The sequence below is a fragment of the Sciurus vulgaris genome, assembly GCF_902686455.1.
Source record: "Sciurus vulgaris genome assembly, chromosome: 1".
Classification (NCBI taxonomy): Eukaryota; Metazoa; Chordata; class Mammalia; order Rodentia; family Sciuridae; genus Sciurus; species Sciurus vulgaris.
In genome coordinates this window covers 39,064,255-39,078,742 of record NC_136461.1, presented here as the reverse complement: position 1 = coordinate 39,078,742, position 14,488 = coordinate 39,064,255, and the positions used below count along the sequence as shown (strand labels likewise).

The 14,488-nt window shown below is 33.0% G+C and overlaps 1 protein-coding gene across 4 annotated transcripts in view; it reads left to right on the top strand.

Moving 5' to 3' along the window:
- The window catches only part of AGBL4 (AGBL carboxypeptidase 4), a 1,452,665-nt gene that overhangs the window by 307,025 nt on the left and 1,131,152 nt on the right, over positions 1–14,488 (top strand). For 3 of the 4 annotated variants that reach the window (XM_079154653.1, XM_079154652.1, XM_079154654.1), the window contains exon 3: positions 7,738–7,862. In XM_079154653.1, the coding sequence (XP_079010779.1) occupies positions 7,738–7,862 (125 nt within the window). Of the gene's footprint in view, positions 1–7,737; positions 7,863–12,190; positions 12,239–14,488 lie in introns of all 4 variants that reach the window. The other variant, XM_079154651.1, reaches the window with a different exon arrangement.

The following is a 14,488-nucleotide window of genomic DNA, read 5'->3' as shown; positions in this document are numbered from 1 at the left end:
CATTTGCAATAGCCTCAAAAAATATAAAATACTTGGGTATCAATCTAACCAAAGAGATAAAAGATCTCTACAAAGAAAACTACAAAACACTGAAGAAAGAAATTAAGGAAGACCTTAGAAGATGGAAAGATCTCCCATGTTCTTGTATAGGCAGAATTAATATTGTCAAAATGGCCATACTACCAAAAGTGCTATACAGATTCAATGCAATTCCAATTAAAATCCCAATGACATACCTCACAGAAATAGAGCAAGCAATCATGAAATTCATCTGGAAGAATAAGAAACCCAGAATAGCTAAAGCAATCCTTAGCAGGAAGAATGAAACGGGGTATCGCAATACCAGATCTTCAACTATACTACAAAGCAATAGTAACAAAAAGGGCATGGTATTGGCACCAAAATAGGTAGATCAATGGTACAGAATAGAGGACACGGACACAAACCCAAAGAAATACAATTTTCTCCTACTAGACAAAGGTGCCAAAAATATGCAATGGAGAAAAGATAGCCTCTTCAACAAATGTTGCTGGGAAAACTGGAAACCCATATGCAACAGAATGAAACTGAACCCCTATCTCTCACCCTGCACAAAACTCAACTCACAATGGATCAAGGACCTTGAAATCAGACCAGAGACCCTTCATCTTATAGAAGAAAAAGTAGGTCCAAATCTTCACCTTGTTGGCTTAGGATCAGACTTCCTCAACAGGACTCCCATTGCACAAGAAATAAAAGCAAGAATCAATAACTGGTATAGATTCAATCTAAATAGCTTTCTCTCAGCAAAGGAAACTATCAGCAATGCGAAGAGAGAGCCTATAGAGTGGGAGAATATCTTTGCCACTCATACTTCAGATAGAGCGCTAATTTCCAGAATATATAAAGAACTCAAAAAACTCTACACCAAGAATACCAATAACCCAATTAACAAATGGGCTAAGGAAATGAACAGACACTTCACAGAAGAAATTGTACAAGCAATCAACAGATATATGAAAAAATGTTCAACATCTTTAGTAATAATAGAAATGCAAATTAAAACTACCCTAAGATTCCATCTCACCCCAATTAGAATGGCGATTATCAAGAACACAAGCAACAATAGGTGTTGGAGAGGATGTGGGGAAAAAGGTACACTCATACATTGCTGGTGGGACTGCAAATTAGTGCAGCCACTCTGGAAAGCAGTGTGGAGATTCCTTAGAAAACTTGGAATGGACCTACCATTTGACCCAGCTATCCCACTCCTTGGCCTATACCCAAAGGACTTAAAATCAGCACACTATAGAGATACAGCCACATCAATGTTCATAGCAGCTCAGTTCACAAGAGCCAGACTATGGAACCAACCTAGATGCCCTTCAATTGATGAATGGATAAAGAAACCATGATATATATATACAATGGAATATTACTCAGCTATAAAAATAATAAAATTGTGGAATTTGCAGGCAAATGGATGAAATTGGAGAATATCATGTTAAGTGAGATAAGCCAATCTCAAAAATCCAAAAGAGGAATGATCTCACTGATAAGCAGATGATGACTCTTCATGGGGGGTGGGAGTGGGAGAAGAATGTAGGAAGGAGGGACTGTATAGAGGGAAAAGAGAGGTGGGATGGGTGGGGGGAAGGAAAAAATAATGGAATGAATCAAACATCATTACACTATGTAAATTTATGAATATGCAAATGGTACGCTGTTACTCCATGTACAAACAGAAACAACATGTATCCCATTTGTTTACAATAAAAATAAATTAAAAAAATAAAATAAAAGCTGAATAATAAAAAAAATACATCACAGTATATTTTGACATATTATACATACATGGAATATAATTAATTCTAATTAGCATTCCATTTTTTCAGTTGTACATGATATGGAGTTTCACTGGTTATATAGTCATATATGTACATAGGAAAGTTTTGTTGTATTCATTCTGTTGTCTTTCTCCTTCCCATCCCTCTCCCTTCCCTCCATTCCCTTTAGTCTAATTCAATGAACTTCTCTTTTACCCTCACCACACACACACGCTTATTGTGTGTTAGTATCCATATATCAGAGAACATTTGACTTTTTTTGGAGGAGGGAGTTGACTTATTGCAGTTAGCATGACAGTGTCCAGTTCCATCCATTTATCAGTGAATGTCATAAAGTCATTCTTTTTATGGCTGAATAATATTCATTTGTGGCATCTAAGTTGGTCCTATAACTTAGCTATTGGGAATTGTACTTCTATAAACATTACTGTGGCTGTGTGTAGTATGCTAATTTTAACTCCTTTGGGCATATACTGAGTAGTGGGATAACTGTGTTAAATGGTGGTTCTACTCCATTTTTTCTGAGGAATCTCCATACTACTTTCCATTGTGGTTGCACCAATTTGCAGTCTCACCAGCAATGTAGGAGTGAACCTTTTTCCCTACATCCTCACCAACATTGATTATTATTTGTATTATTAATAATTTCCATTCTGACTGGAGTAAGATGGAATTTCAGTGTAGTTGTAATTTGCATTTCTCTGATTGTTAGAGATGTTGAACCTTTTTTCATATATTTTTTGACTGTATTTTTTTCTTTTGTGAAGTGTCGGGTCAGTTCCTTTACACACATATTGATTGGCTTATTTGTTTTTATTTTCTTGTGTGTGTGTGTGTGTGTGTGTTGTGTGTTAAGTTTTTTGAGTTCTTTGTATATCCCAGAGATTAATGCTCTATCTAAGGCAAAGGTGGCAAAGATTTTCTTCCATTCTGTAAGCTCTCTGTTCACATTCTAAATTGTTTCCTTTGCAGTGAAGAAGCTTGTTAGTTACCATCCTATTTATTTTTTCTTTATATATGTATTATGTATATAATTACATATATATATCTTAGCTGTTGATGGACCTTTATTTTATTCATTTATTTATATGTGGTACTGAGAATCGAACCCAGTGCCTCACACATGCTAGCAAATATTCTACCACTGAGCTACAACCCCAACCCCTATTTATTGATTCTTGATCTACTCTTTCGTAAAACAGGAAATATCCTTGTTCATTTCTAGTAATATTTTTAAAGTTCATCTTTCTGGTATAATATTTCTTATTGTTAGTGTTGTGCTGCTATAACTTTTCATTTTTTTCAGTCTTTTTGTGCATGTAAATGTAATTTGTTTCATAAGGAACATATATTTTTTATATCCGCTATGAAACAGTTGCCTTTTACTTAAAAACTGTTTTATTGTATGTATTTAGGATGGATTACATGATGTTTTGGAATATTTATACATAATCATACAAATTAACATATCCATCATATCACATAATTACCCATTCTTTTATGTGTGTGTATGTTATAAGAGCATCTAAAATCTACTCCTAGAAAATTTCCAGTATGCCATAAAATATTAACTTTAATCATCATGATGTACATTGCATATCTAGACCTCCTTATCCTACACTTTTGTAACTATGCATCCTTTAACCTATTTCCCCCCTTTTTCTCTCTCAGCCTGATACTTTTGGTAACCACTTCTCTACTCTTTGACTATATTTTTTTAAATGTTTGCACATATAAATGATATCATATAGTATTTTTCTTTCTGAGTCTGGGTTTATTGTACTTTGCGTAATGTGCTCCAAACTTATCTCTTTTGTATTAATTATAATATTAAACCCATTTTCATTTAAGGTATTTAGTACTATATTTGGATTTAAAATATCTTTTTTTTTTTTTGTATTTTTTCTATTTGTTTTAGATTCTTCCTTGCTTTCTTTCCTTGTCTTTCATTTACATGGAAGGGAACTGCATGATAATGTTAACTTATTTTCATATAGATGTTTCTGAAAGGTTATAACCTGATACTTAGTTAAAATATTTCAGATAATATGAGGAAAGTATTGTGTATATACACATTCAGAGAATATTCGCCTCAGAAATGTTGGAAAACTTCAACAGATTTATAGAAAACCAGTGATCTTATTCTTCGGCAGTATAAGCTCAGTGAGCACAAAGACAATACCTCTTTCATTTATTTTCTGACTTATTTCATAGCAAATAGCACAGTACTTTTTGGTGAATAACTCATTGAATGGATGAATAAATGAACTGGCTGCAGTTATGGTATATTCCAAAGAGCAACGATCGAATCAGAAGTCTTTAAGGTATTTTTCATGAGTGCATTTTATAACGTGTACTGAAGTGAATACTAAACATTTCTGGGTTTCAATTTATTCATCATTGGTTCATGATAAAGATTTCATAATATAAATGGTGTAAAATTATTTTGAAAGTTTACATTTCTGGAAACAGCTTCAGTATTGTTATAAATACTATACGCAGCAACAATTTTTAGACATGATATTTATCAAAACCTATTTATACTGTTTCAGTATTAAAAATAAAATAAAACCTTCTTTTTTGAAAATTCAAAGTGTGTTAATATTTAATTTTTAGATCATGAACTTTTAGAGGGAAAAATAGTGCCTTTTCTACTTTTGTTGATTGAAGGATAGTAATTTTATTAAACATTACATCTTATGTGCTTTGAATTTATATTATTTATTATTTATATCAACTGTCTAGTGGCTAGAGTTTTATTCCTTGAATTCTAAACCCAACTGTGACTTTTCCTTTATTACTTGCTGTACAACTTTGGACAAGTTATTTTATTTCTCTGTGCCTGGATTTTCTTGTATGTAAAGCGGGAACAGGTACAGGGGTTTTTGTAAGGATTAAATAGATTAGTACACTATTATTTACGACAGTATGTAACATACAGAAATTCTCAGAAAATATTGTTTTTGTACTAAAATTAATGTTTACAGTAACTACAAATTAATTGAAATTAATTTAATTGTATTTAATATAGGAATAAAATATTCATATTTCAATTAATATGATTCTTACTGTGTAATTGAGAAAACAAGTAGGAGTAACTAAGTGAATTTTCCAAGGTCATCCATTAAGTGTCAAAACTAAAACTAACCTAAATCTTCTGATTCCATGTGTGTTGTCATTGTGTAATAAACACTGTACCTTTGACAACAGAAGGCTTAGTAAACGTTTTTGGATGATATTAGTTGAAAGAACCAATTTAATTGAGGAACCTCCCTGGGAATTCTGAGTACAATTGAGAGTAGATAAATTGAGATGAAAATCTTTTATCCTAATTTGTTCATGTTTGTATTTTGTCGCTGGCTCTTTGCGGTTCCAAAATCCATGGATATTTGTCACCGCCTGCAGCAACAACTTGCATGGGTCTTATGGGTGGTGGAGTGGAAACTGAGGCACTTCTATCTTTCTCTTTAGTACGCTGCTTTCTTGCTTGTTTGTTTATAGAGGATAGAGGAAATGAGGTTTACTTGCTTTGAGAGGAGAGAGAGAGAGACTTTGCTTATCAGAGAAAGAGACTTTACTTAAGAGAGAAACTTTGAAAGACAGGCTTTGCTTAGAGCTTAGAGGAAGAGGCTTGCTTCACCTTAAAGTCCTGCATCCTGTGAACTAAGGGTAGGTCTACCTAAGGTGCCCTAGTGATGCATCTCAGTTCTCCGTTCCGTGATCTGCCTTCCGCTGCTGCCCCTACTCGCTGCTGTGTTCTTTCTTCTGGCTTTTCTGCTAATGGCTGCTGTTGCGTATGTCCCTACTAGCTACTGCCGCGTGTTTTTCCCTCTGGCTGCTAATGGCTGCTGTGGCAGTGTCTTCTTCTCTGGCTACTGCCCCGCCGCGTGTCTTCTGCTACTGCTTTTCTGGTAATGGCTGCTGTGTCTCTGTCTCACTCCGCCTACGCTTATATCACCTCCAGGATGCAGAGAGCAGGGCCACGCCTCTTACTCAAAGATTAGGTGAGACTCTCCAAGCAGGCAATTAGTGCTCGAGAACACATGTGCATACATTGTGTGTGTGGACGAGAAAATCACCTGAGTGTGCTTATGTCAATTAACCTCCTCGCTGCCGATGTGATCAGGCGCCATCCCGGCACCGCCAACATGGCACAGCCCCCAACAGTATTTTGCTATCAATGCAAGTTTTTCAATATGTGTATACTGAGCTAACTGTTCTGGTCCTGGAGAGTGCAATAAACAAATATGAGAACAGATAAAAATAACCTAAAGTTAATTGGTATGGTTTTGAGGGGTTATGTTATTAACTTAGAGCAATGTCTGATCAACCTTAGCATCATGCAGTCAAAGAAAGTTACATCTGAAAGAACCTTTGAGGTTATATAATTCAATTTCTTCATTTTGCAGATGAGACCCTAAGAAGGTAAATAATTTACCTATTGTCACATAGTGAGCCTGTTGAATTAGAACTCAGGTCTTTAGATTTCCAGTCTCATTCTCTATCTATTGTTTTGCAATTGATGCTCATAACAACAGGTGACATGCCAATAGAACTACTAAAATAAGTAATTTAAAACTTTTGTACCTGTAAGGTTCAAATTTGATTCTGGGTGTCCTTTTGAAGGCAGACTCATTAGAGCTCATTTAAAAGCAAAATATTGTTGGACTCTTCAAGAGCTATACAAAACCAGTTTCTCAATCAATTGCTTTGATGCTATTGATTATCTGGTTTGGTAATTCATCAGATACTTTGCTTTTATTTTTATCTTATCCTACTGTTAACATTTTAGATAATTCACTGCTATTTAAAATCAGTCACAGAGAAAAAAAGAAAGATGAAGGTAATACTTATCTTAGTAGATTTAAATTTTTAAATTTGTTCTAATTAGTTATACATGACAGTAGAATACATTTATGCATTTCAATAAGTCATACATAAATGGAGTATTATTTCCCATTTTTCTGATTGTACATATTGTAGGATCACATTGGTCATGTATATGTACATGAGGTAATGTCTGTTTCACTCTACTATCATTCCTACCTCCATACCCCTTTCCCTCCCTTCACTCCCCTCTACCTTATCAAAAGTAACTCTATTCTTCTTTAGTGCCCCCCACCCTTATTGTGGATTATCATCCACATATCAGAGAAAACATTTGGTCTTTGTTTTCTGGGGGTTTGGCTTATTTCACTTTGCATGATATTCTCCAATTCCATCCATTTACCAGAAAATATATGTATATGTGTATATATTTATTCTATTCTATACATAACATATAGGATATTTATATATATTCTATATATAACATATTTTCTCTACTGTTGGTGGAGAAAATGGAAGTTAAATTTCATGGTTGTGACTTTATTATGTAGCAACTACTTCTAATTTTTGTTTAAAACCTTATTCTACATATTCTTTAACATATTCTGATAGAAATTTGGGATATAACAAACACAATATGGACTTTGTAACCTTCCTGTTAGAATTAAACAAGGCCCAATATTTTAGATATAATTTGTATACCATAAAGCTTAATATAATATACACAAAGAATTATCATTCATAATTTTTTTAACTAGAAAACTGAAGTTTGTTCTTTTCTTGGTTTGTTGGGGCTTACCTCAGTATCCCTGTATCACCCCAATCTGTCAAAGGCATTTGTTGCATAAAAGGATTTTCTTGCAGATAAGGGCCAGGTATTCCTGCTTTTACCACAGCCTGGACTAGCTTAAAGCTGTTCTTATTCAGGGCTGCATTCAGAGTTGGTGGCCTCACAGACCGTGAATGCTGAACTTAACCTGTACTGGTTGATGATGAATACTAATATCAGAGCACGCAGTATTTAAATGTATATACCATCGATCCACATGAACTTCAATTAAAGTTTTCTTAATTTTTTTACCAGGTAACCTTGGCCGGGTGGAGCAGGTCTCCGAGTTCGAGTATGATCTGTTCATTAGGCCAGATACCTGTAATCCGCGCTTCCGAGTATGGTTCAACTTTACTGTTGAAAATGTGAAAGAATCACAGGTGAGAGAAATAGTGGAATAGACTCAGTGTGTTTTGGGGAAGAAGAATATACTTTTATTTTAGGAATATCAAAATATTAAATCAATATTAGACTATGTTATTGGATATCTATAGCAATGATATTATCCCCCTCACCCCAGAAGATAAAGAGAAATAAGTATGCTGACTTTTGTTTTCTAATGTTTTTTTAATAATAAAGTAATTTAAGCATCCTTTTTAATTGAACCATAAGCATTATATGCTAGTACTCCTTGAGGGACAGTATACAAGGAAGCATTGAAAGTGACTTGCTATTATTTTTTTACAGGGTGCTATTCTTTATTACTTCTTTTTTGTAAAGACCTGTGAGAGACATTTCTCACAGGCCTTAGTTAGAGAAAAAGCTGTTCTTTTCCTGTACAACAGCAAGTATTTATTTTTAAGACAATATGATTCTTGTAACTGATTCTATTCTCCTTTTGCTTTGACTTCTGGGAAACTTAGAACATATTTTATAGCCCTCTCTTAGTGATTCTTGAAGACTATTTTTTGTTTGTGTTTCTTAATGTATTCCTCTGCCTTTAACCCTGATCCCTTCAGCTTGTTTCTAGTAGTACATGTTTTAATAATCCTTTTCAAATCTTGTTTTATATGAGAATATTAATGAAAATGGAGAGATAAACACATATGATTTGAATAAAAAATCAGTAAAAATCTACTTTTAAGGGTCTGGGGTTGTAGCTCAGTGGTAGAGCACTTGCCTAACATGTGAGACACTGTGTTTGATCCTCAGCACCACATAAAAATGAATAAATAAAGTTATTGTGTCCATCTACAATTAAATTTTTTTTTAAATCGAATCCTAAGAAATCAGTTACCATTTTGTTATTTTGAGATAGCCAAACATGAAAAACTACAAACTTTACACATAGTGATTTTATGTTTCTTTTAAGTAGATGAAATCATAGCTGTGTAAACCCACATTTACCTTCTTCCTTCAGGTTGTCTTTTTAGAGTATGTTTGGGAGAAATTCATGAGTTTTTAAAATTTTCTTTTATGTCAATCCATCCTGTTTGCCCTTTCACCCGTTGGTTGCTTCTCTCCATTTCTCTCAGCTGCAACTTGAATTGGGTATCAGGCATTGTCAGTGTCAGAATTTATAGACTTTGAGTCTTTCTGTATACAATTCTGTTATTGGCATACTGGTTTCAGCAAAAGGTAGGTACACTCACCACTGAACTACCAGTTGTAATTCTGTACAACAACACTGTCACAGGAATGGGGCATATGCAATGTTTCTAAAGGTTAGGGGCTAACTGGATAGACTCAGATATAGGAGAAATCCCTGTATATTGTTTAATATATATGTCTTATCTCAGAATTTTAGGATCAGTGGTAGAAATAAAGAGTTAAACTCTATTCAGAGACCCCCTCAAGCACAACATTAGTTCCTAGGTGTGCTTCTTAGTTTTGCTTATTCTCCAATGACAAAGTTTCTTTTTCCATTTTTCACAATTAAAAAAAAAATCATACTCCTCCTCTCTCCTGACCTGGGGAAAACCCACCCTTTACCTACAGTGATTTGCCTGACCGTAGGATTGTCCTTCAGTTCCAATAAAATAATCAATAATCTTCAAATTGTATTTCCAAAAGTTCATGTTGCTGTGTCTACAAACTGTAACTTAAAACAGGAGGCTTTAGACACATGTACTAAACTGAGCCTTCATATTCCAAAATTGGGCCCTATAAAGATCTCTTGCTATCATGAGGTAAACATGTGCTCTCTCATTCTTCCTTCGTGTTCCTGCTTAAGGTCAGTAACATATAGTTGTCAAATATACACACCTCTAAAAAACAAACAATAATTCTGGGGTATAGTCAATTGATATGAATGAAAGAAAACATTTTCTTAAAATTAGTATAACTTGCCAAGATTTCTAAATTTGTAAAAGAGATTGCTATTTTCTTCTTTTTGAACAGCTTGTGTGTATCTTTCAGCTTGCCTACTGCATCCAGGAACACACTAATGCCTAGGAATGGGACTGATTACTTTTTAAACAACAGAATTTTCTAGCATCATTATATTTACTAAATAGAGACTTAGCTGAAGCTCTGAAATTATACTGTTTCTTTAACTTTGGCTAACATTCATTACTGGTCTAGTTCCCCCCCCCCCCCCCACTGTCATGTCTATAAAGATTGTTTTTCTATAGCTTATACTTGTAAGGAGGGAAGTAGAGGATGAGGTGATTAGGGGGTTGAGGGAAATGTGTTCCTTAAGTTATACCACCTGAGACAGTCTTTTGGTCAAATTCCTCATGTATTTCAAATTTTATTATTTACTTTCATAGTGTGCTTGGAGGGATATTCTTTTTATTATTTATAATGTCACAGGCACAGTGCTGTAACTTGCACATTACATGTTAAAATTATACATCCTCTATGGCATTCTTATCTATCAATTAAATAAGCAAGAAACATGAAAGTGTTCCAAGGGGTTATTCTAATAAGGGACTTGAGTATGTTTTATGGATGTTTATTTTTAAAGTTGGGAAATAATATTTTCTTTGTCTCTCTGGGTTCTATCTATATACCCAGTGCTATGCTACCCTTTTACACTTAGAAATCATAAACATGTTTATCTGGTTTCCTGGATCCTAATGCTTTATCAGACTCTTTCTGTGGGCCACTGCTTCATCAACTGTAATCATATTATGTAGTTATGGAAATCTGTCTCAAGAAGACATAAGATCTACTGGATAGATACAATATATATGCCTAGCTCACAGGATATTTGTTTTCATGGTTGTCTACATGAAAGAGAATGGTTTTACTATTAACTTTGACTTGTGAGGTCTATTTTTATATTGTCTCTTCCTATAATCTTTTCCATCTCTCTTCAATTTCCGTTAAAATGAAAGCTGCATGAATGTAATCTAGCCAAAAACCTTATTTAGGGCTTGATACTAGCAGAGAAAAAAAAAATATTAGTCATCACAGGCTGACTCCATTAAATGAATGTTAAAAATTGAAGTATCAAATACACTGTATACACAGGTATGGCTTTGGGATTATTTTCCTCGATGTTTTTAAGAAGCAATAAAAACTTGGAACATGTGGTACTGTATCTCAGGACCAAGGTATTAATCCCTCCAAAGTAGTTGCTAAATAGTGCATTTGCAAGAATATTGAACACTAAACGTGCTGATAACTTAATGAAACATTAATTTATCTCTGAGAAAACTGATTTTAAATATTTGTATGTAAAATTTATTATTGATGAATAGAACATTTGTGTGATGTGAAAGCAAATCTTTTTATTTAAATACTCAAAACTTTAGCTGATAAGAGGAAATAAAGTGGTATATATTGTATATGAGCTATTTAAACTCTGTTTTCTTTCCTTAGTATTATTTCTAAATCTTTTTTGCATTTATCTTTTCCATTTCAAAAGTAGTCAATGCTCAAGGTAGTGATTTTTAAAAATATAATTATTAGAAACGGAGAGAAAGCACACACACCCATGCTCTTACTGGCCAGAAGAAAATACTATTAATTTTGGGCTCATTTATTTCTGGGTTTATTTATTTTCTGTTTTATTTTGGGAGAATAATAAAACTTGAAATATATAAACATATATGTATAGTACAAATTTAATTAGTTATATATAATGTAGTTTAATTATACATGTGTGTGTGTATAAGCACACATAATATGTCTTGCTTATGAAGAACCTTAACATAATTACAAGCAATTTTCTATCATTAAAAACTTGATAATGTATATATAATATGTCAAAATACCTTATACTATAATTATAACTCAAAGAACAAATAAAAAATTTTTAAACACCTGATAAACATGGCTCTCCAATAGGTATTTGCTATTGGTCTACTTCCATACTCTTGGGCATAAAGATTGTTTTCTATTAAATGTTGTTATGAATAATACTATAGTGAACATCTTTATCCAGGAGATATTACCAAAATTTTGTTTTCCTCCCTTAGTACAAATTCCTATAAGGGGAACTGATGGTCAAAAATATGTATATTTTTGACCTTTTATGCATATTTCTAAATTACTGCCCTAAAATTTAACCCACTTTTTTCCCCTATAGCAGTGAATGAGATGACTTTTTTCTTGAATTTTTTGCTGTGAATTGCTTTATGAACTCAGATGTTCACACATTCAGAGAAAATTTTTTCTTTTTTTCTCACTTTGAAACTTCACAGATATATGGGTTATGATGCAATGTCTCAGGTCTCTAGTCATAAAAAAATTAATTGCATTCCAGCAATAACATGAGATAGCAAAACCGATCCTTTTATTATTTTCACGTTTTTCTCAGCTCATCAATCCTGTTTTATGTGAGTATGTCAAAACAATGTCCTATGAGGTATGAAAAGCAGAATAATGAAGCATATCCTGTGGCAGGTGTGGTGGCATGCACCTGCAGTCATAGCTTCTTGAGAGAGAGGCTGAGGGTGGAGAATTGCTTGATACCAGCAGTTCAGTGCTGCTTGGCAATTTAGTGACTGTTTCTTTAAAAAGAGTTTTCTGGATTTCTATAAGCAGTAATTCAGTTTAAAACACACACACACACACACACACACACACACACACACACACACACTTTTATGTACATGTGTTTAAATTTGAATTTAAAATTTTAGTATTAGAAAGCTACTACTGTTTTCCATTCTATTTTACTCTTTATCTTCTTTCTTTTCCTTTTACTTATCCTTTTACTCCTCCTTCATTTAAAGTCTGCTATTACTAATTATTATAAGGCAAAATGTAGTGAACTCTATTAGATAAAGCTATGTTATGGACCTAGCTCTGCCACTTAAAATCTTTGTGACATTGGGAAAATAGTCAATCTATTTATCTAGCAACGTTATCAATTTCTACATTACTCAATGAGGTTAATAGTAATAATTAATAGGGTTGACATAAGAACTATAAGTAACAATGCATGTGAAACACTAAATTTAGTGCCTGGTGCATAAGTAGTGCTTGATAAATATTAGCCCTTATTAGTAATGTATTTGTAATGATAGTTCTACAAAATAGAAAACTGGTTCTTATTTTTTCTGTCATTCAAGTTATAGTAATAGCTAACATTTATTGAATACTTCCATATTATAGGTACTATTCTAATAATTTATTTTAATTAATTAATTCAGTCCTCAAAATAATTCTTTGAGGCAAATACTATTATTACCACCCATCATGTTTATAGATGAAGAAACTGAAGAATAGAAAGGACAAATATCATAACTTGACAAGGTCACAAGACTTTATACCCAGGTAGTCATTGTCAAAATTGTCACTGTAGAAAATTTGGAATACATAGAGAAATATTGGGAACAGGAAAAAAAGAAAATACTAAAACCCTTGAAACCATAATTCAACTACTTAGGAGAAACTACTATAAACCTTCTTGACATATTTACCCTTATGTTGATTTATTTTCTATTTGTTTTTTGAAGCATTAATTTCTGGTTCCAAAGATTGTTCTCTTAATCTTTGCTCTCTTACACCTTTCAAAATATAAAAATCTGTAGTAAAATTTATTTCCTATTCAAACTAAAACCCATAGTGAACTAAGGTGAGAAAGAAGCTTCTTAATCTTATGAGGAATCTCTTCGAGAATCAATAGCAAATATCATACATAATGATGAAACTTTAAAATAATTCACTTCAAAATTAGGAAAAAGAAAAGGATGACCTTATGATCTACTTTTCAGATTTGAAGCGAAGATTCTAATGCAATATGACAAGATAAAGAAATAAGAGGTATAATAACTAGAATGATTCATAATTATAATTACTTGCAGTTACATGATTGGCTAAAATAAAATCTAAAAGAACCTAAGCTATTAAAATAAATAACTGAGCAGGGCTCCCAGATGCAATATCAATATGTATCTCATAATCTGAATGTTTGTATCTCCCCAGAATCCATTTGTTGTAATCTTAACTCCCAAAGTCATAGTATTAGTGGGTTGGGCCTTTGGCAGGTGGTTAAGTTATAAAGATGGAACCCTAAAAAATTATAGTGCTTATAAAAGAGATTCCACTTATTGATTGAACTGCTTTATAAACAAGAGATCCAAGATAGTTGCTTTGCCTCATTATGTTAGGACACAATGCAGAGATGCCATCTGTGAACCAAGAAACAGACCCTCACCAGATGTGGAATATTCTGGTTCCTTGATTTTGGGCCTCCATATCCTCCAGGACCTTAAGAAATAAATTTGTTTTTTATAAGCTTCCATATCCATGGTATTTTATTACAGAATTAATTTTGATCAGATGAATACAATGTATAATTTAATAATTTTCCTTTTTATCAGCAATAATAAATTAGAAAATACAATAAAAAATTCTATGTGCTATGGAAACAAAAACCAGCTAAGAAAACTAAGAGTAGACATATAACCTTTCTGTGAAAAAATATAAAACTTTATTAAAATACATCAAGACCTAAATAATTAGGAAAGATATGTTCTCTATCCAAGATATTTAATGGTAGTGGGGGTATAGTATTCAAGACAGAGAAAACATGCTAGTATTTGAGGAGTTTACATTCTAGGTATGTGGTTAGAGGCAAGGAGAAAGAAAAACAAAGTATGTCAATACA